The sequence below is a fragment of the Myotis myotis genome, unplaced genomic scaffold, assembly GCF_014108235.1.
Source record: "Myotis myotis isolate mMyoMyo1 unplaced genomic scaffold, mMyoMyo1.p scaffold_m19_p_4, whole genome shotgun sequence".
In the NCBI taxonomy this organism is placed as follows: Eukaryota; Metazoa; Chordata; class Mammalia; order Chiroptera; family Vespertilionidae; genus Myotis; species Myotis myotis.
The window spans coordinates 100,699,522-100,722,336 of NW_023416346.1; the positions used below are offsets into that span (position 1 = coordinate 100,699,522).

General features: G+C 35.5%; 1 protein-coding gene across 1 annotated transcript in view; it reads right to left on the bottom strand.

The window, feature by feature from the left end:
* Positions 1-6,024: 6,024 nt before the first annotated feature.
* HDX (highly divergent homeobox) overlaps positions 6,025-22,815 on the bottom strand; it is a 145,022-nt gene continuing 128,231 nt past the window's right edge. Inside the window, exons 9-10 of the mRNA XM_036305208.1 lie at positions 20,701-20,823; positions 6,025-6,387 (exon numbers count right to left, since the gene is read on the bottom strand). Coding sequence (XP_036161101.1) covers positions 6,262-6,387; positions 20,701-20,823 — 249 coding nt within the window. The 3' untranslated portion in view covers positions 6,025-6,261. The remainder of the gene's footprint in view (positions 6,388-20,700; positions 20,824-22,815) is intronic.

Below are 22,815 nucleotides of genomic sequence, written 5' to 3' on the forward strand. Positions count from 1 at the left end.
TTGAATGGTCTCCTAACAGCTTGAGAAAAACATTAATAAGTCTCCCTGAAGATATAATTTTTAATTATAGAGTGACCAGAGTTTTGAGAAAGATTAGCAATTCATGTGGCTTAGATCACAAAGGAGTTACTTGAATATATTAATCTTAGTATATATTATATTACATGGTAAAATGTTGTCATTTCACAGCAAAATCCAGAATTGGCAAAAATTTACCAAACTTCCAAACTGATTGAAACAGAGCACTATAATGAAAAGAAATAATCATATTCTTCAGGAAAAATTAGAAAATGTGTTCTGACTTCAAAACAGTTACTATTGCAAGTACGTATTGGTGTACCTAATATGAGAACTTTCATACCTAAAAATGATTTTTGTTTTAATTTTAACTTTTATAATAGTTTACTCATACAGGTAATAAAAATGGTACTTGGACAAAAATATTAAAGAAAGCTATCTTGTAACTTGCAGCCAAAGTAGAGGAACTTTATTTTTGTGATGGTAAATAAATAACATCATTTGTTTTAAATATAAGGTAAGAAATTTAGTTTTTATGTAATGCAGGCAGTTATTTGTTAATCTTCTAGAACAAATTTATTTTCATCATTAGAAAGTTTGCTTTTTTTCTTGTAAATTACAAAATAAAAAACCACCAACACACACACCTTTGGGTCCAAATGCAATTGAGAGTAAAATATTTTGATGACAAATCCTTACACGAGAAAATGCTCTGATACATCATTAAGAGAAAAAGCTGGACATATAACTGCATATTCAGTATAATTCTGGTTTTGCTGAATATATGTAATATGCACATGAAATGACTAGAATGTAATATACTAAGATGTTAATGATTATTATTGGGTGATGGGATTACAAGTGGTTTTGTTTTTCTTTTTTAAAAATTATTTTTGTTGATTTAGAGAGGAAGGGAGAGGGAGAGAGATAGAAATATCAATGATGATAATCATTGATTGGCTGCCTCCTGCACACCCTCTACTGGGGATTGAGCCACAACCAGGCATATGCCCTTGACCAGAATCGAACCCGGGACTCTTCAGTCCTCAGGCTGATGCTTATCCACTGAGCCAACCAGCTAGGGCTTGTTTTTCTTTATATGATCTACATTTTCTTAAATGTCTAAAATGAACATTTATTACTTTTATAATATGATGAAATGTAAACAGGAAATATAAAAAATAGTCTTAACGGATGTGAAAACTTCATTTAATCTTATCATACTCATCCATTGACTTGTCTTTTAAATAGATTCATAAAGATTTCCACTCATTTTTTAAAACAAATGATTTCACCACTTTGTCGATGTTTTTACAGATCTGAAAAAAACTTGGATCATTGTATGTGTATGTTTATATGTATCTCTTCATGCAACATTCTTGAAAATTTATCAACTGGGAAGGAAAACTTCTGATGTGCTATTTGATACCCCATAACTTCCTCCATTAGTTAAGTAATATGAAGACTTTTAATTGGTATAAAACTTTGAGAAAAAAAGCATGGGTGTATTTTATCCAAATTAAAAGCCTGTTCAACTGGTGTCAGCTAAAAGATAGATCCTATACCATTTAAAAAATCTGTTGTAAAATATAATTTTTTGCTTATACTGTTGCAATTTACTTGCTGATTTAACCATTTAAGTATAATACCATGAACAAATTTGTTACAGAATGTTTACTCTATTCCATTGGTGTTGGAGTAATTCATTGGTAAGTAAAGCCAATAAAGGATTATGTACATGTCAGCTTGGAAATCAACCAAATTTCCAGTTGAGTACTCCATATCCTCCCTTTTTGAACCCCCTGATACTTTATTATTCTCAGCATTCTTTGTCTTGTTACAGAACCTTATTTCTGTGAGGAAAAAATTATCTTTAAAAGGGATACAGTGCTCATAACACAAGAACTTTGGAAAATAGACATTACAATAAAGAAATAGATGGCTGTTAGTTGGAAATCATTTATTGCCTCTATAAAAGTAAAAAAAGTCCTACAAAAGTTCACATTAGAGTCTGATACGGTTTTAAGGTGTTAGTATGTTTCAGAGGTAGTACCAGTAAAATGGGATGCATGATTTCTAAAATTAATTACTTAACAAGTTAATGCAACATAAAATTTCAATGTGGAACAATATACTCAGTATATACTTTAATGGAACAATCATAATTATATTCCATGAAAATATCATTTTATTCTCTTTTACCCCTTAGCAAATCTGTTATTAATAAAGATTTGTTTTGGGCAATGGTATTTTGACTGTAGACTCAAAAGTTAATAGGCTCCTCCATTATATCATCAACAGAGCATAGCTTGTGAAGAGCATGATACAGTACTATCCGCCAAGGATAACACCAACTTCAAAGATAAGCCTATTTATTCATTGTTTAGACACTATGGTTCTTAGAACTCATTTAAAAGGCAAATGTATCAGAATTTGGCATTTTTAGGATATAAATGATAATCTAATATATATTTTAAAATAAACATTATTCCTGGTATACCATTACTGCAACATGTAGGAAGGACAGCAGTTAATGTCTCTTAAAAATGATCATAAACTATCAGACTAAGATGAGGAAACTATTCCTTGGAAATGGGCTAAATGCTCCTTTCCCTCAAAAAAGGCAACAAAGTCTATTTTAGAGTCTAGAATTCTTTTAAATAGACATCTTACGTTTTATCCTACAAACTTACAGATTGTTGACTATGAAAGTGCCTTGAAATAGATGGTGCTGTCTTAGGAAAAAAGACTTCTTGGACGTCTTTTGAAGTGTTGGTAGTATACAGAGCACAGAATGTGATTTGGTTGCAGACTATTCTTCTCCAACAATCACAAATATTTCTATCACATGATTGCAATGGTAGCATGAAAGTTTCGCTGTTGCCCTAGCTGGTTTTGCTCAGTGGATAGAGCATCGGCTTGTGGACCAAAGGGCCCCGGGTTCGATTCAGGTCAAGGGCACATACATTGGTTGCAGGCTCCTCTCTGGTCTGGGCCATGGTTGGGGCTCCTGCAGGAGGCAACCAATCGTTGTGTTTCTCTCACATCAATGTTTCTTTCTGTCTTTCCCCCCCTCTTCTATTCTCCCCAAAAATATCCTCGAGTGAGGATTAACAACAACAACAACAAAGTCCTGTTGTTATAACTGATCTTACAACAAAACATTCCCGGGTTCCATAAAAAGGCCAATTTTCTTTTAAGTTTTCTTTGCATGTGTTAATGTTCCTATTCACCAGAGTAACTGCAGTTCTGTTTTTCTTGTGAATAATTTGAGCTTGGCTGAGATGAGAAAGGTATATTCATTTTTTGTTTATTTTATATTTTAATACATATTTTGGAAGGTAAGTGCTCTTAGATGCATATTTCCTGCTTAGAAACTGGTTGGCTATCTTAAGCTGAAAGCAAATATCAAAGTTAGGTAAAAGGGGGAAAAAAAAGGCTTTTCACATTAACATTTGTTTTTGTGAGAGATGGTTCAGATAGTGTGGTCTGTTTCACTATTGAGTCACAGCTCTATAAAAAGAAACACTAGTGGGTTTTTTTCCTCCTCTGAGTCATGAAGATGTTCACAAAAGAAATCATGAACTGATGTTTTTCCTCCACTAAAATGTCTCAAAAGCAATTCCAATCTGTAAGAAACAAATTTTCTTCATAATAGATTTTTCAGTGCTTGACACCTTGGCATCACCTTGCCTATTATTATTTTTCTTTCTGGATACAGCTATTTGCTTTGGTCTCGCTTTAGAATAACCATATTTCATTTTAGAAATGTTTTAAGTCCAGCGATGGTAAAATAAATAAATCTGGTGCTGAAGCATACATGCCAAAGCAAAAGGATCTCTAAATGCAGTTTCTATTTTAATGGAACTTTAAATAGGGACAAGGGAATCATCTATGCTTTCTCTCAAAATTGTGGACTAGGATTCTCTAGGAATCACAACCAGCAGAATCAAATCTATCCAACCTTCTAATTAAATAAACTGTATTAATATACCTGAAAAGGTGATAAGAAATCATTTGTTTTGAAGTTTATGGCTTGTTGAGGAATTGAAATCCAATGTCCTTAAAGCAGGAGGTCAACTAATATTTTAGTGGCTAAATGCTGAGATATGACAAATAGAATCCATTTAGTTGAAAGATGTAGGAAAGAATCATCTTTCCTTACTTTGTAACAAGAACCAAATAAGAAGGGACTTAAATTGAAGCAGAAAAAAAGTAGAGTTTAAAATTAAACTCAGTGACTAGGAAGGAGATCTTAGGGGAGGCTTAAAGGTCTGGAATTTGTTCATGCTACATTAAGAAATGATTTATATATTTGCTGTATATAGTAGGAACTCTATCTCATGGAGGAATTGGTGAGACAGATAAATGCAATCATAATATCTGAAGTTCAATTGTTACTCAGCACTCTTTTTTTCTGAATAAAATTTGATTTGTCATCAAGGAGTACTAAACATTGTTTGCAATGAACCATATGGCCGTCAGCTAAACAGGAGCATACCTAACCACTGATCTATTTCTGCTAACAAAAGAACAATAATAAGATGGCAGTAACATTAAATCAATAGGTGACAAAAGGACGTATTATCAATAAACTTTACTTATTTGTGTCTGTGGTGAGGAGACATTTCAAGGTCAAATACATTCATGACTGCCTTTCTGTATTCATAAATTGGTATCTGTGAATTCCAACATCAAAATTGGTTTTTCTTACAAATTATAAAACTATCTGATGTGGAAATTTGATGGCCAAGAGTCATGTAAACTACTTCTTTAACATTTTTTATGTGTAGATAGTAATTTAACCATGCACATGATTCCACACAGTCAATCTACAGATATATGATACTGTATGCTCAGGGAGAAACTGGCATTTTCCCTTTTATAGGCTCTGGTGATGCCATCTGGTACCCAGAATGAAAGGTCTGAAAATTGTCTACAGTGTGTTGCCATCTGGTACCTGCTAATAGAACAAAGGGGTAACGTGCTCATAGAAGAGTGTCCAGGAAATCCAGAAGACTGGATTTACACCAAAGTAGTATAACTCTTTTTTTTTAATATTATCCTTGGCTGATGGCTCTGTACAAGCTTCACATGGAAATTAGGTAAATTTTATGGCAAAGCTGAATGACTTAATTAAACACAATCTTGCCCAGCCGGCATGGCTCAGTGGTTAAGCGTAGACCTATGAACCAGGAGGTCACGTTTCAATTCCTGGTCAGGGCACATTTCCAGGTTGCAGGCTTGATCCCCAGTAGGGGGCACATATGAGGCAGCCAATCCATAATTCTCTCTCTCCCTCTCTGAAATCAATAAAAAACATATATTAAAATAATAATAATCTTAGTGGCCAACCTTGACTTTGTGTATCATAAAATATTTAAGAAATCAAAAATATTATGAAGATGATGATAAACTTGTAATATTTGTGCAACATTTCATCTATTACTCAATTTTACTAGTAAAATGTGAATCATATCAATATTTTTCATTTTCAGCAATGAAGAATTTCTATTGACTAATCTTTTACAACATTTTGTTTCTGTACACTTAATTTATTTAACTTCATGTTGGTGAATTACTTTTCTATAGTGCTTCCCCCCTCCCCCTGAAATATTTGGGTTAGATAATGGAAGAATACCAACAATTTACAATTATATACTAGTAATCACTTCAATTTTCAATCATTAACTTAAGTCAAATTCTCACAGAGCTTGCAAAATAAATCCCAAGACTCGTACAGGTTAATTCCCTTTCAAAGTTTCATTTCAATTTTCAATCCACTTTCCTGAGTAAAAGTGTATATTAGGAAAAGGAGAGAGAAAGAAGGAAGATGTAATGGCTACAAAGACAATAATCAAGCTTCAGTAATTTGATAAAGCAATGTTGAAATACTTTTATTTTTGTGTCTCTGGCCAAAGCTATTATTGAAACAAATTTTTCTATAAAATCAAACAAAAAATTTCAAAAATTATACATTATGCATTTCATAGCTAAGCTGTTCAAAATTAAATATTTTCCCACATTTCTATCTATTTGGGAAAAACTCTCAAAATATGCTTTTAAATTTCACAAACAATTTTTTGTACTGTAGCCATTATATCTTGTCCATTCTTAACAGAATATATTGGTTTCAACAATATGTTTTTCCAATTGAAGAATTTCAGGGCAACAGAATGCAGTTATCAGAATGCATGCCTGTTAGGCAGCGTAAAGGCTGTATCATATACCACACCCCTCAAATCACAAACAGTCTGAGGCATTTTTCTCTGATAAAGAAGATACACTGAATGAGGTATCATCAGGCTCCAGCGAGGTATGATTGAAATCCATCTCTTCTAATTCAGGAGGTAAATCTGACAGCAGTGCCTGAGTTGGAAAAATCAATTATTTTGAATTAGTATGTGGACAGATTTCCCCCCAATTTTATGTTAATAGTTGCAGTTCTCTCATGTTGATTTATTCTTATGGATTTAAAGAAAGGAGCATTTCTCTTTCAGGACTTTGTATGATATCTTACCTAAAAGATAAATTCTTAACACACTAGTACTTGATAGTGTGGATTATGTAAAGTAGAACCTCGGACAAAAGGGAAATCAGGAGAGAGATGAACAACTATTCTGTATCAAGTGCTTTGAAGTGTTTCAGATAAGTAATTTTCATACTAGTTTTGAGTGTTCACTGATCACTGTTAAAGGGCTTTAAAATTACATTCCTTATTAAAATACCTCTGCCTAGTTATGCTGTCTTTTAGAGAAAAACACATTTCACAAAAACGTCTTTTGTACTTCAGTGGGACAAAACTTAACCATTGAGAAAGAAGTTCAGCTTTTTTACTTTAGACTAAACTTTAACAACTTTAAAATATTAAGTATTTTTTCTTTTCTTTTCTTAGGCTATGCCCATCTATCCACAGATGACCAAACACCCACTGCAGCACAGCTGAACCAGTGAATCTAGCTGTGTAATGATGCATCTAGAGGGATGGTCATTTCTTTACTGGGAGTAATTAGGATAAATCAAGAGCCATGAACTAAGCTTTGCCATGGGGTAATTTTTTCTATTAGGGTTGCAGAACATGCATCCATATATTAGAGGAATAAATGATCAATTAAGATTTATATAGCTGACAGTGCTGATGCCCAATTGACCGTAAGAATTTATGAAGAAAATGACTGATTTGCTGCTCCCAATACTAAAAATAATGTAGCATATCTGAGAAATTTTAAGTCAGCATTACTTGAAATGTGGGCTTTGAATGTAGTGGTAAAGAAGGCCCAAGGGAACCAAAACAAATGCAAGCTTGCCACGACCTAATTAAGGAACAGAAAGATGGGGCATGTTGGAGAACATATGAAATCCACTGTTGAAATAAGATAGTATTCTCCTACTCTCCTTATTAAAGGAAATGAGATCTAAAAATCCTATGCTTTTTATCTTGTAGCAGAGAGGCAAGATTAGAAACTTTCTCCTTTTTGTCAGGCAGAATAAAGAAAAACTAACTCCTGTCTGAAAAACGTTATATTTTATATTATTAAATATTTCTTGGCCCTGGCCAGTTAGCTCAGTTGGTTTGAGTATCATCCTGATATGCCATGTTTGTGGGTTCTATCCTAGTCAGAGTACATACAAAAATCAAACAATGAATGCATAAATAAGTGGAACAACAAATCTCTCCCTCCCTCTCTCTCTCCCTTACTCCCCCCTTTCTTCCTCTCTGTCTAAAATTTAAAAACAGAGTTCTTGAATTTCCTGCTGAAATTGAGAGTATTTACAAAGCAGTCACCTAAAAGTACTACATGATTTTTAAGATGTTAGGTTGCAGTAACAGGACACCATGCCATTTTCTTCTATAACAGTTGTTTACCACTAACCCAGTCCAAGTAAAACAAAGTCTTTGCTGACACTGGCTGATAATAGTTTATAAGAAATATATCATTGTATTTAGTTCAATCTGTAATTGTATAGGTGCTATATAAGAGAAGGCAAAGTGTTACAATTAACATTCACTGAACATGTGCTTAGAGTATTGAAAAGTCAAGTGTCTGAGCAGACTTGACATTCCAAATTCTAGTGGGAAGACCTTAAAATCAAATAAGCACTATTATTTATTTCTTTGTCGTTGTACTTCACATAGTTGACTGACAAAATGAGTGTAGTATGAAATAGAAAAACTTTAATTATGAGGCAATATACAGCACTACTACTGCATAAAAACCACTAAACCACTTCAAGAAATGTTTTTCAGTATCTTACTAGGTTGCAACACAAGCACACTGAACAAATCTTTGGGATATACCAATTGCTAGAAATGCTTTTTTCTTAGATACTAACACAATTAACTTGGTTTTTTTTGTTTTGTTTTGGTTTTTTTTACTGTGGGTTCTTCATCAATCTGTCTTCAGAGTTTGACCTAGGACCACTCTTCCCAAAAGATTAAAACATTTCCCAAATATATCATCAATCTCTATAACACTTATTCTAGGACCTAGGGTGTTAATGCCAAGTTCCATGATACTAATCATTCTGATATTACTTGCAAAGTAGAGAAATTGAAGTTCAAGAAATGCAATTGACCTGGCTAGGTTTACATAGTGAATTATCAGGGGAAGAAAGACTGTACAGGGCTGACAATATTATTTTTTATCATAAAATGGCCATTTATTTTAAAAAAGCTTTTGAGTAGTATAATATTTCAGTCAGACAATATCATATAAGCCTGGACTGCTTCATTAGGGCAAAATTCTCTGTACCACTCAAGATTAACTTACCCAAATCAAGATTAATGGAAAAACACTTAGGATTTTTTAAATGATAAATCAATAAAACAAATTCCTTCTAGAAATAAACCTCTAAGAATTTCAAAGTTTTAAATCAGTAATTTAAGATATCACCCGAATAACTTTTATGGGTACAATTAGTGTCTCCTGTAATTTGAAACTATATTTTAAGATCCATTATACCTGATATCAACTATGAAAATTAGTAGTCTCTATTTGGGTGCTTATTATATAAACTATGACTTTCAGTAAAATTTTTGTATAGCATTTTCTGTTTCTCAGCCAACATTTTTTTCCATATCTTAGTTCACTAGTCTTTATCAGAAGAAAGTATAAGAGAAAGAGAAATGTAAAATGTAAAGAAGTTACTTTTCTTATTTGTTGGTTGTTTTAGGGAAAGAAGCAAGCTGAGGATAAGGTTAGAATTAACAAAGAAAATGCAATCTGTATGCTATTCCTAGATAACAAGAGATCTAGAAACTGCTATTTAGTTGGCTGTATAACTCTGAATTCAAAACCATACTATGACTTTGGAGACCAGGACCACACTTCAAGTTATTCCTATGGTTAGACTAATTTTTTTACAGTTATTTAAAATTAAAGTTCCCATAGGACCACGTTCAATATTAGCACCTTATTCTATAAAATCTTTAGTTTAAGTTGCTAAAAAACAAACAAATGTTCAGTATTCCATGGAACATGCATAACTCATACAATAAAGCAATAGGCTTAAATAAAATTGGCTAAGGGAGCAACTGAAGATTACTATCTTAGAATTTCTATGTGTGTGGCACGGGGGAAGCAAATTTCATGAAAATGAACACATAATATACATGCTGGTTTGAACCTCATTAGTAAATTTTTTAGTTTAAATTTTGTGGTTTCTGTACTTTAGTGAAACATATAAAGATTTTTTTAAGGGAGAATTGTGAGATGCAAAGACTCTAATCTCTTCCCCTGGAAATTTCTGGGATTGGATTACATGCAATCTTGTCAGTGTATAAGGAATACATTTTTGTACTTTTGAGATTCCTTACTGAATAAAAACCTCTGAGATTGTTTCTTAATCAACGGTTACCTTTCTGATAAGGAATCAACATGGGAGTATACAACTCAGAGATAAATTTGGTATCACTTAGTATTTTTTCCTCTTTTCTTCCTTTTAAAAATGTATCTTTATTGACAAAAGTATTACAAATGACCCATTTTCCCCTCTTCACCCTCTTTGAGCCTGTACCCATCCTCCCCCCACCCAGGCCTTCACCAAACTATTGTCTGTGTCCAAGGGTTTTACATATATGAATATTAGTTCTTTGGTTAATCTTTTTCCACCCACCCACTCTGAGATTCATCAGTCTGTTTCATGCTTCTATGTCTCTGGATCTACTTTGTTCATCAGTTTATTTTGCTCATTAGATTCCACATATGAGTGAAATCATGTGATACTTGTATTTCTCTGATTGCCTTATTTAATTTAGCATAATACTCTCCAGGACCCTACATGGTGTTGCAAATGGTAAGTTCTTTCTTTTTCACAGCTGTGTAGTATTCCATTGTGTAAATGTACTACTGCTTTTTTATCCACACATCTACTCATGGACACTTGGGCTGTTTCCAGATCTTAGCTATTATAAATTGTGCTGCTATGAAAGTAGGGGTGTATACATCCTTTCTTATTGGAGTTTCAGATTTCTCAGGATGTATTCCTAGAAGTGGGATGACTGGGTCAAATGGGAGTTCCATATTTAATTTTTTGAGGCAGCTCCATACTGTTTTCTATAGTGTCTGCAACAATGTGCATTTCCACAAGCAGTGTATTACATTTCCTTTTTCTCGACATCCTGGCCATCATTTGTCATTTGTTGATTTGTTGATGATAGCCATTCTGACAGGTGTTAGGTGATATCTCATTGTCATTTTAATTTGCCTCTCTCTGATGACCAGTGACTTTGAGTATTTTTTCATATGTTTCTTGGCCATTTGTATGTTCACTTTAAAGAAGTGTCTACTTAAGTTCTATGCCCATTTTTGTTTTTTGTTAATCCTCCCCCGAGGGTATGTTTCCATTGATTTTTAGAGAGAGTTGAAGGGAGGGGGAGAGACAGAAAGAGAGAAACAACGATGCAAAAGGGACACATCAATTGGTTGCCTCCCATATGGGCCCTGACCAGGGGACAGGGTTAGAGCCTGCAACTGAGGTACATGCCCTTGATCTGAAACAAACCCAAATCCCTTCAGTCCGCAGGCCGATGCTCTATCCACTGAGCAAACCAGCTAGGGAAGTCATTTGTCCATTTTTTAATTGGATTGTTTGTCTTCCTTTTGTTAAGTTTTAGGAGTTCTTTATATATTTGTGATATTAATCCCTTATCAGATATATCATTGGCAAATATGTTCTCCCATACAGTGGGCTCCCTTTTCACTTTGTTGATGGTTTCTTTTGCCCTGTAGAAGGTTTTATTTTGATGTAGTCCCATTTTTTATTTATTCATTTGTTTTCCCTGTCCTAGGAGATGTATCAGCAAACATATCGTTATGAGAGATATCTGAGGTTTTGCTGCCTATGGCTTCTTCTGGGATTTTTATAGTTTCACGACTTACACTTAAGTATTATATGCATTTTGAGTTTACTTTGGTGTATAGTGTAAGTTGGTGGTCAAGTTTCATTTTTTTGCATGTACCTATCCAATTTTCCCAAAACCATTTATTGAAGAGATTGTCTCTGCTTCATTATATTCTCTTGCGTCCTTTGTTAAATATTAATTGAGAATAATGGCTTGGGTCAATTTTGGGGTTCTCTGTTCTGATACATTGATCTAAGTGCCTGTTCTTGTGCCAATACCAGACTGTTTTATATACAGTGCCTTTGTAGTATAACTTGATATCTGGTATTATGATTCCTCAAAATTTGTTTTTCTTAAGATAGCTGCAGCTATTTGGGGCCTTTGTTGGTTCCGTATACATTTTTGGAGTATTTGTTCTAGATCTCTGAAATATGACATTGATATTTTAATAAAGATTGCATTGAATCAATACATTGCTTTGGGTAGTATGGACATTCTAATGATGTCATTTCTACCAACTCATGAACACTGCTTCCACTTGTTTATATCTTTCTCTATCTCTTTTTTCAACATCCTGTAGTTTTCCAAATAGAGGTCTTTTAAGACCTTAGTTAAATTTATTGATAAGTTTCTTATTTTTTTGTTGTTATTGTTGTTGCAAGGGTAAATAGGATTGTTTTTATAGCTTTTCTTTCAGAGAATTCATTATTGGCATATAAAAATGCCATTTGATTTCTGGGTGTTAATTTTGTATCCTGCTACATTGCCAAATTTCTGTATTAACTCTAATAGTTTTTTGGTGGTGTCTTTAGGGTTTCTAAGCACAATATCATGCCATCTGCAAATAACGAGAGTTTTCCTTCCTCCGTTTCAATTTGGATGCCTTTTATGTTTTCTACTTGTCCAATTACTGTGGCTAGCACTTCCAGTAATATGTTGAGTAAGAATGGTAAAAGCAGACATCCCTGTCTTCTTCCTGTTCTTTGGGGAAATGGTTTTAGTTTTTGCCCATTGAGTATTATGTTGGCAGTTGGTTTGTCATATATGGCCTCATTATGTTGAGGTATGATCCCTCTGTTTCCACTTTGCTGAGTTTTTATCAAAAATGGGTGCTGGATTTTGTGAAATGTTTTTCATGCTTCTATTGATATGATCATGTGACTTTTGTCTTTCAATTTGTTTATCTGATGTATCACATTTATTGATTTGCAAATACTGTACCAGCCTTGCATCCCCAGAATAAATGCCATCTGGCCATAGCGTATAATTTTTGCAATATATTGCTGGATCTGATTTGTTAATATATTGTTGAGGATTTTAGCATCTATGTTCATCAGGGATATTGGCCTGTAGTTCTCTTTCTTTTTAACATCATTATCTGGTTTAGGAACTAAGATAATGCTGGCCTCATAAAAAGAGGTTGAAAGTGGTCCTTCCTCTTGGAATATTTGGTATAGTTTAAGGAGGATAGGTGTTAGTTCTTCTTTGAATGTTTGCTAAACTCCCCTGTGAAAGCATCAGGACCAGAGATTTTGTTTTCTGGGAGTATTTCTATTATAGCTTGAATTTCATAAGTAGGTATCAGCTTATTTAGGTTTTCAGATTTTTCCTAATTCAGTTTTAGAAAATTGTATTTTTATAGGAATTTCTCAATTTCTTCCAGGTTTTCCAGTTTATTAGCATAAAGCAGTTTTTTTTTAATTTATTGCTTAAAGTATTACAAAGGGTATTACATATGTGTCCATTTTATCCCCACGCCCTAGAGAGTCCCCTAGCCTCCCCTATCCCCCAGTGTCTTATGTCCATTGGTTATGCTTATATGCATGCATACAAGTCCTTTGGTTGATCTCTTACCCCCCTACCTGCTGCCCCCCAACCCTACCCGGCCTTCCCGCTGCAGTTTGACTATCTGTTTGAGGCAGCTCTGCCTCTGTATCTATTATTGTTCAAAAGTTTATAATGGTCTCTATTATCCATGAATGAGTGAGATCATGTGGTATTTTTCCTTCATTGACTGGCTTATTTCACTTAGCATAATGCTCTCCAGTTCCATCCATGACGTTGCAAATGGTAAGAGTTCCTTCTTTTTTACAGCAGCATAGTATTCCATCCTGTAGATGTACCACAGTTTTCTAATCCATTTATCTACTGATGGGCACTTAGGCTGTTTCCAGATCTTCGCTATGGTGAATTGTGCTGCTATGAACATAGGGGTGCATATATCCTTTCTGATTGGTGTTTCTGGTTTCTTGGGATATATTCCTAGAAGTGGGATCACAGGGTCATTTTCAGTTTTTTGAGGAAACTCCATACTGTCTTCCATAGTGGCTGCACCAGTCTGCATTCCCACCAGCAGTGCACAAGTGTTCCTTTTTCTCCACATCCTCTCCAGCACTTGTCGTTTGTTGATTTGTTGATGATAGCCAGTCTGACAGGTGTGAGATGGTACCTCATTGTTGTTTTGATTTGCATCTCTGGGATGATTAGTGACTTTGAGCATGTTTTCATATGTCTCTTGGCTTTCTGAATGTCCTCTTTTGAAAGGTGTCTATTTAGGTCCTTTGCCCATTTTTTGATTGGATTGTTTAACTTCCTTTTGTTAAGTTGTATGAGTTCCCTATAAATTTTGGAGATTAGGCCCTTATCAGATGTGACATTGGCAAATATGTTTTCCCACACAATGGGTTTTCTCGTTGTTTTGTTGATGGTTTCTTTTGCTGTGCAGAAGCTTTTTATTTTGATGTAGTCCCAGTTGTTCATATTTTCTTTAGTTTCAAGTGCCCTAGGAGCTGTATCAGTGAAGAAATTGCTTTGGCATATGTCTGAGATTTTGTTGCCTTTGGATTCTTCTAGAATTTTTATGGATTCCTGTCGTACATTGAAGTCCTTTATCCATTTTGAGTTTATTTTTGTGTATGGTGTAAGTTGGTGGTCTAGTTTCATTTTCTTGCATATATCTGTCCAATTTTCCCAACACCATTTATTGAAGAGACTATCTTGGCTCCATTGTATGTTCTTGCCTCCTTTGTCAAATATTAATTGAGCATATTGGTTCGGGCCGATTTCTGGGCTCTCTATTCTATTCCATTGATCTAGATGCCTATTCTTGTGCCAGTACCAGGCAGTTTTGAGAACAGTGGCTTTGTAATACAACTTGATATCTGGTATTGAGATCTCACCTACTTTGTTCTTTTTCAGGATTGCTGCAGCTATTTGGGGTCTTTTTTTATTCCAGATGAATTTTTGGAGAGTTTGTTCTAGATCTCTGAAGTATGCCGTTGGTATTTTAATGGGAAGTGCGTTGAATTTATAGATTGCTTTGGGTAGTATGGACATTTTAATGATGTTGATTCTACCAATCCATGAACACGGTATGTTCTTCCATCTGTTTATGTCTTCCTCTATATCTTTTTTCAATGTCCTGTAGTTTTCTGAGTAGAGGTCTTTTACCTCTTTAGTTAAGTTTATTCCTAGGTAGCTTAATGTTTTTGGTGCTATGGTAAACGGGATTGTTTTTATAATCTCTCTTTCTGAAAGTTCACTATTGGTGTATAGAAATGCTTCAGATTTCTTGGGGTTAATTTTGTATCCTGCTACATTGCCAAATTCATGTATTAAGTCTAGTAGCTGCATAAAGCTGTTTTTAATACTTTCTTATAGTCCTATGGATTTCTGCAGTGTCAGTTGTTACTTCACCTCTTTGTTTCTTAATGAGTCTGGCTAAAGGTTAATCAGTTTTATTTATCTTTTCGAAGAATCAGCTCTTGGTTTCATTGATCTGGTGTTTTTTTTTTTTTTAGTCTCTATGTCATATATTTCCACTGTGATCTTTACTATTTCCTTCCTTGTAATTACTCTGGGCTTTCTTTATTGTTCTGTATCTAATTCTTTAAATTGTAGGGTTTGAAAGTTTATTAGAAATTGTTCTTTTTTTTTTGAGGTATGCCTGTAGTCCTATTAACTTCCCAGTTAGGACTGCTTTTGCTCTTTCACATAGATTTTGGGTTGTTGTGTGTTCAGTTTCATTTATTTCCATAAAGTTTATGTATTTCTTCCTTGGTCTTTTTTGTAACCCATTCATCCTATCTAATAAAAGACAAAAAGGGTAATTAACCATACCTCCACTACGCTTCCCATTGGCTAATCAAGGCAATATGGAAATTAATTGCCAACAAAGATGGAGGCCGGCAGCCACGAAGCTGAAGCGAACATGAGGCTTGCTTGCTCCAGTGATGGAGGAAGCCAAGGTTCCCCCCCCTGCCGCGACCCAGCTCTGAGCCCACAAGCAACAATGTTTCAGTTATAGAAGCTATATGCATTCAGCCGTCCGCAGCCTCAGAGCTGGGAGCGCCAGTGATGGCAACAATGTTTCAATTTTAGAAGGTAAATAAATCCCAGAAAAAAAAAAAAAAGAAAAAAAGGAGAGGCTGGGAGCTTCAGTCCCAGCCAGCCTGAAAATGGCACTCAGCCCCTCACCCAGACTGGCCAGGCACCCCAGTGGGGACCCCCACCCTAAAGGGGGTGTGGCCAGCTGCAAATAGCCATCAGCCCCTCACCCAGGCTGGCCAGGCACCCAAGCAGGACCCCCACCCTGATCTGGCACACCCTTCAAGGCAAACCAGCCGGCCCCCACCTATGCACCAGGCCTCTATCCTATATAGTAAAAGGGTAATATGCAAACTGACCCTAACAGAAGGAAGACTGGGAATGACTGATCACTATGACACACACTGACCACCATGGGGCAGATGCTCAATGCAGGAGCTGCCCCCTGGTGGTCAGTGAACTCCCACATGGGGGAGCTCTGCTCAGCCACAAGCCAGGCTGATGGCTGCCAGTACAGTGGTGGTGGTGGGAGCCTCTCCTGCCTCCTCAGCAGTGGTAAGGATGTCTGACTGCAGCTTATTTCTGTTCCCCGCTGGCAAGTGGACATCCCCCAAGGGCTGCCAGGCTGCCAGAGGCATGTCTGATTGCCATCTTAGGCCCAATCCCCCGGGGAGCAGGCCTAAGCCAGCAGGTGGTCATCCCCTGAGGGGTCCCAGACTGTGAGAGGGCACAGGCCAGGCTGAGGGACCCCTCCACCGGGTGCACAAATTTTTGTGCACTGGGCCTCTAGTTGTTTCATAACATTCTATTTAGCCTCCATATGTTTGCATATTTTGAGTGTTTTTACTGTAGTTGATTTCTAATTTCATGCCATTGTGATCTGAGAAGATGCTTGATATGATTTCATTCTTCTTGAAATTGTAGAGGGTTTTTTTTGTGTCCTAGCATGTAGTCTATCTTTGAGAATGTCCCATGTGCACTGAGAAGAATGTATATCTTGCAGCTATGGGTTGAAATGCTCTGTAAATGTCAATTAAATCCATCAGACCTAGTGTGTCATTTAGAGTTACAGTTTCCCCCTTGTTGACTCTTTTCTGGAAGATCTATCCAGTGAACTCAGTGTGGTTTTAAAGTCCCCTACTCTAAATGTTTTGTCAATCTTTTCCTTAAAGAGCTCCAGAAGTTTTTTTAATAAATATATTAAGTGTTCTTATATTGGGTGCATATATGTTTACCAGAGTTGTATCCTCTTGTCTGATCAATCCCTTTAGTATTATGTAATGATCTTTACTGTCTCTTGTTATGGCCTTCATTTTGAAGTCTATTTTTTTCTGATGTGAGTAATTGTACCCCCGCTTTTTTTTTTTTTCATTTTGATTTGCCTGGAAATTTCTTTTCCCATCACTTCACTCTCACCCTATGTGAGTCTTTTGATCTGAGGTGGGTCTCTTGTAGACAGGATATATTTGGGTTATGTGCTCTTATTCTTTCAGCTTCCCTATGTATTTTTTAATAAATCTTTATTGTTCAGATTATTACAGTTGTTCCTCTTCCCCCCATAGCTCCCCTCCACCCAGTTCTCACCCCACCCTCTGCCCTTACCCCCCCCCCACTGTCCTCATCCATACGTGTATGATTTTTGTCCAGTCTCTTCCTGCACCCCCCCACATCCCTTTCCCCCCTGAGAATTGTCAGTCCACTCCTTTTCTATGCCCTTGAGTATTTTGATTGGAGCCTTTAATCCATTTACATTTAAGGTTATTATTGATAGTTCCTTATTAATTGCCATTTTAATTAAGCCATGCTTCTCTCTAGATATACACAGTTCTTATTATTACAGCAGCCTTTTTAATGTTTCTTGTAATGCTGGTTTGGTGTTAAATTCCTTTAGCCTTTTTTGGGGGGGCGGGGAGAAGCTCTTTATTTCACCATCTATTTTGAATGATAGCCTTGCTGGTTGGGTATAGTTGTCTTGTTTTCAGATCCTTGCTTTTTCTTACCTTGTATACTATATGCCATTCCCTTCTGGCCTGTAGAATTTCTGATGAGAAATCAGTGGAAAGCCTTATGGGAGCTCTTTGTAGGTAACAAATTGCTTTTCTCTTACTGCCTTTAAGATTCACCCCTTTTCTTTAATTTTTAGCATTTAATTATGATGTGTCTGGGCATGGGTCTCTTTGGGGTCTTCTTCCTTGGGACTCTCTGTGCTCCCTGAATTTGTTTGACTTTCTCCATCATATTAGGGAAGTTTTGTGCTGTTATTTCTTCAAACAGGTTCTCTATACCTTGTTCTGTTTCTTCACATTCTGGGACTCCTGTAATGCATTTCATGGTGTCCCACAGCTCCCTTAAACTTTCCTCTTTTTTAGTTTTTCTATTTCACCATTGCTTTTTATTTATTTTTATCACTATTGCTATTTATTTATTTATTCTTTACTATTGAAAGTATTACATATGTCCCCCTTCCCCCCCATTGTCCTCTCTAAGCCTGCTCCCATACCCCAGCCCCAGTCTTCACCCCTCTCATTGTCTATGTCCATTGGTTATGCTTATATGCATACAAGTTCTTTGTGTTTTCTTTTTGGTTCTCTGATTGAGTGATTTTTATTCTACCCTGTCTTCTAATTTGCTCATATGATCCTCTGTTTCCTGCAATCTCCTGTTTATTCCTTCCAATGTATTCTTTATTACTGCTATGTCATTCTTCATTACTCACTGGTAGTTTTTCATAGTTTCTATACCTTTTCTCATGTTGTTGAACATCCTTGTAATCATCATTCTGAACTCAATATCTGATAAATTTCTCATCTCCATTTCATTATATCTTCTGGAGAATACTTTTCTTCTTTCATTTTGGGCTTTTTTTTAATCTCCCCATGTTGGCTGACTCTTTGGGTTTGTTTCTAGGTATTAGGTAGACCTGCTACAACTCCTGGTCTTTTTGTAGGGTCTCTATTGCCGGATAATGTCAGAAACTGTTTGTGACTGGGTCAGAGTACCCTGTTTGGAGCTATCAGTAATCCACAGCTTTTGGCTCCCAGTGCTGGGTTTGGGTGTGTTCAGACAAGACCAAGATGCACACCAAGGTCTGCTTTTCCTAGCCCTGGGTCCAGAAGCAGATCAGGCACACTCAAAGCACCCAGAGATCCACCTTTTCCTGCAGGCTGATTGTTATTCTTGGTCTCTTAATGAGACTCAGGCTGTAGCCCACAGCAAGGTGTAAACTCCACAGGGTGGGGAGAGAGGTTTTCCAACAGAGAGGGGCAACTGCTTCCTCTGCCCTCCCCCCGAGAAAAAAGCTGCCTGAATAGTAAAGGTCTGCCTGAGAAAGATGTCCTCTACTGTATGGGGGAATGACTCAGCACAGGTAACCAGGCGACTGCCCTCCAAGTTCTATCTCCAGAAGCCCTAATCCTGGATTCTCCTCACACAACTTTAGTCCACTCTGCCCTCCTTCGGCAGGAACCCAAGGTGAGTGGCTGCACACAAATTTTTTTGCATTGGCTCTTTAGAAGGGTGCTTGCATTTCCAGCCATCTCTCCCTGGCAGATAGAAACCTCACTGCTTTTCACAGCTAGATGTCATATGGTCATCTTTCTCAGTTCTGGTGCTCTTGGCTGGGTACCCAGTGTTGGGTTTAGACCCCAGAATTCTCAGCGGGATCCTCCCACAGCTAAGATATCCCTCCGGATCTTCAACTGCTGTCTGTGGGGGACTGAAAAGCCATCTCATGCTTTTGTACTTTTTACTAGTCTCTATGTGGTCTTCATTTTCCATCCTTGGTTATCAGGGTTCTCTCCAGCTAGTGTTCAGATGATTAATCAGGATGTTTTATCTATATTTTCATTGTAACTCTAGTTTGGTCCTGGGAGAGTGTCAGTGTAGCTCCAATTTAATCTGCCACCATCTTGTAATCCTGTATTTTCTTCCTTAATGAACATAAAATGTTTCTTCTGGAGGCTAGAAACCCAAGATCAAGGTGAAGTCAGGATTGGTTTCTTCTGAAGCTTGTCTCTCTGGCTTATATATGTCCACCTTCTTGCTGCATCCTCACATGATCTTTCCTCTCAGTGTGTCTAGATCTCCTCTTCTTCTAAAGACCTGGCATCATGACACAGGACTTGAGGTGGGAAAATAATACAAACATGTCCCAAGACTCTTAGCATCAGAAGTATATAGGCAATGGAAGAAAAATAGGCATAAAATGTGTGGGGGTAGAAGCTCATCTGTGGAAACTTCTTACAATTAGCAGACATGTAAATGCACCTTCTGCATGTGAGCCACTCTCATAGCACATTCATGTGTTGACCAAATAGGAAGCACTCACACCCCCAGTATCACATTTAGTATTAAATGGAACATTATAATTCTATGATTTTTGTTAACAAGCTTAATAGTTATAAAATTTCACATAAAATGAGACTGAAATGTCTTTTGAGAAGAATTTGTAAATGAAAATCCACAGCAACAAAAAAGACATTAATTTCATCTTTTGGGTAAGGGACTCAAACACTTTAGTTGAATTGGAATAAGTAAATGATGCACTGTGGTCATAAAGAATTTCACAAAGTAATTTAATATTTTTTAATTGTGAGCAATGTATTATGAAATATAAGGTACTCAAACATTTGTGAACTCTAGTGTAGGCTAGAAGGCAACTGAAATTCAGAAGAGAAGTAAATGTTTCATGACTTCCGTTCACCAAAGGTCTCCAAGTATGTGCCTCTCCAATTAAGGTAGCTACCATTACAAACATTTTGAGATTTTTAAAAATATATTATTATTTTTTAAATTTCCAATTTAACTTGTAATAAAATATGTTAATTAGTATATTGCTTTTCCACTAATGCAGCACAGAAAAATCTGAATAAGTAATCTGAAGGAATCTGTACTGAAAAATGTCATAATTAACAAATTCTTCCTTGATGGAAAACAGGAATGTAGTATAAAATATATGAAAAACCCAAGTGTTACATGCCATTTACAGCTTACTATTCTCTTCTGGCACCTACCTGCTGTTGTTTCTTATCCTCAGCTTTCATAGCTAGTATCAGGCTTCTAACAAATGTCTGAAGTTTAAAGTATTTTTGCTTTTGAATCTCTAGCTCATTTTCAATGAATCTGACTTCTTCATTCTAAAGGAGAAAACATCAAATGATATAATTACCCTATGCAAGTTGGGACTGTACATAGCTGATGCACAACAAAATTATTAAAAACAATCAAATTAGAGAGACAATGTAGAAGATAAAATTTTAGCATAAAGGAATATAAAGCACAGAAGGAAATTGTCCTTTTATTCAAGGGCTGTTTTTTAAGCAAACCACTAACAGAAAACAATTTGGAAAGTCAAAAATCCAATGAAATCAATCCAGTAAGAGGAAAATCAAGAAACAGTTCCCTTATTAGAAAGACTCCTCCTATATTAAACCTAATTAGCATTTGGATTAGGATTAAGAATAGAGAGTCCAATTAACCCCAAGTAAAAAGCAATTGCAGATCCAGTAACACAGAATGTACCATTCACAAAACCAAATACTGAGAACTAGAAAGGTTAATATATATATATTGTTTTTTTACCAAGGAGAGACTTTAATTATTACGAAAACTTTCTTAAGTAGTTTGCTGAGTCCCCTGTCTTTATGTAAGAGTCTGTTACTCAGAAAATATCTCCAAATATAGCACTGTATCCTACTAATTTGAGACCAATTATCTCTTCACTGTTTTTGCTAGTTGTGTAGGACAAAAGCAATAGACTAGGATTTGGGGAGATTTTAGTGCCAAGTTTATTGATAATTGTGTAAACTTGGGAAGGCTATTCTCTGTGACTTTGTTTTTTCATCAGTAAAATAAATATAATATTAATACTATTTGGATATTTTAAGTTTGAGGATAAATTTCAAACAAGAAAATGGGCATTAAATGCTCTGAATATATTTAATATTAAAGCTACAGTAATCAAGAAATCAAGAATATGTGGTAATGGCAAAAGGGTAGACATAAAGGTCAGTGAAACAGAACAGAGTGTCCGGAAATACATATGCTGAAAAAGGTAGATATATTTGGTTGATTTTCAAAAAATGTGCTGAAGTAACTCAATGGACAAAGAAAGGGTACTATTTCTAAGAACAGTGGTTGAACAATTGTAAATGTATATTTTAAAAAAGATATCAACCCTGACCTCACATCATAAACAAAATTTAATAAGAAATGAATTATATACTGAAAAGTAAACCCAAAAACTCTAAAACTAGATTTTAAAAAAAGAATAAAATCTTTGTGACCTTGTGTTAGACAAAGATTCCTCAAGGGGATACAAGAAGCATGAAACCTAAAAGAAAGACTTCATCAAAGTTTTAAAAAGAGTTTGACCTTCAAAAGATAATGTTAATAATATAAAAATACAAGCTACATATTTGTAAATCAAATATCTGTTAAAGACCTGCATTCAGAACACATAAAGAACTTTTGCAACACAATTATAAGACCAGAAACAAATAAAGAGCAGGCAAAGTCTTTGAACACATACTTTACCAAAGAAGATATGTGAATGACCAATAAACACATTAAAGTACTTAATATCATTTGTCATTAAAGAAATGAAAATTAAATCTGATATTAGATTGTACTACTAACATACTACAAAGGGTAAAGTTAAAGAGACTGACAATAGTGTATGCTGATAGCAATGTGGAACAATTAGAGGTCTCATATATTGCTAGTATGAGGGTAAAAGGATACATCCACTTTGAAAAATGTTTTGGCAGTTTCTTATAAAATTAAATCTACTCTTTCCTATCATCTCACTCAACAATCCTACACTTACCCAAATGAAATAAAAACACATGTCCACAAAGAACATATATATATATATTCATAGCAGCTTTATTCACAATAGCCAAATACTAGAAACAACACAAGTGATCATCAGTAGATGAATAAACAGATTGTACTCATGGTTACATGACTGTGCCCATTTGTCAAAACTTATATAACTGTATAAGGAAGTGAATTTTATTTTATGGAAATTAAAAAAATGATTAAAAATAAAAAAATAAATTTTTAGCCAGCCTCTTTGCCAAAACACATGGAAATGATCTATAAGTATTCTTTGCAGCTGGAGAATA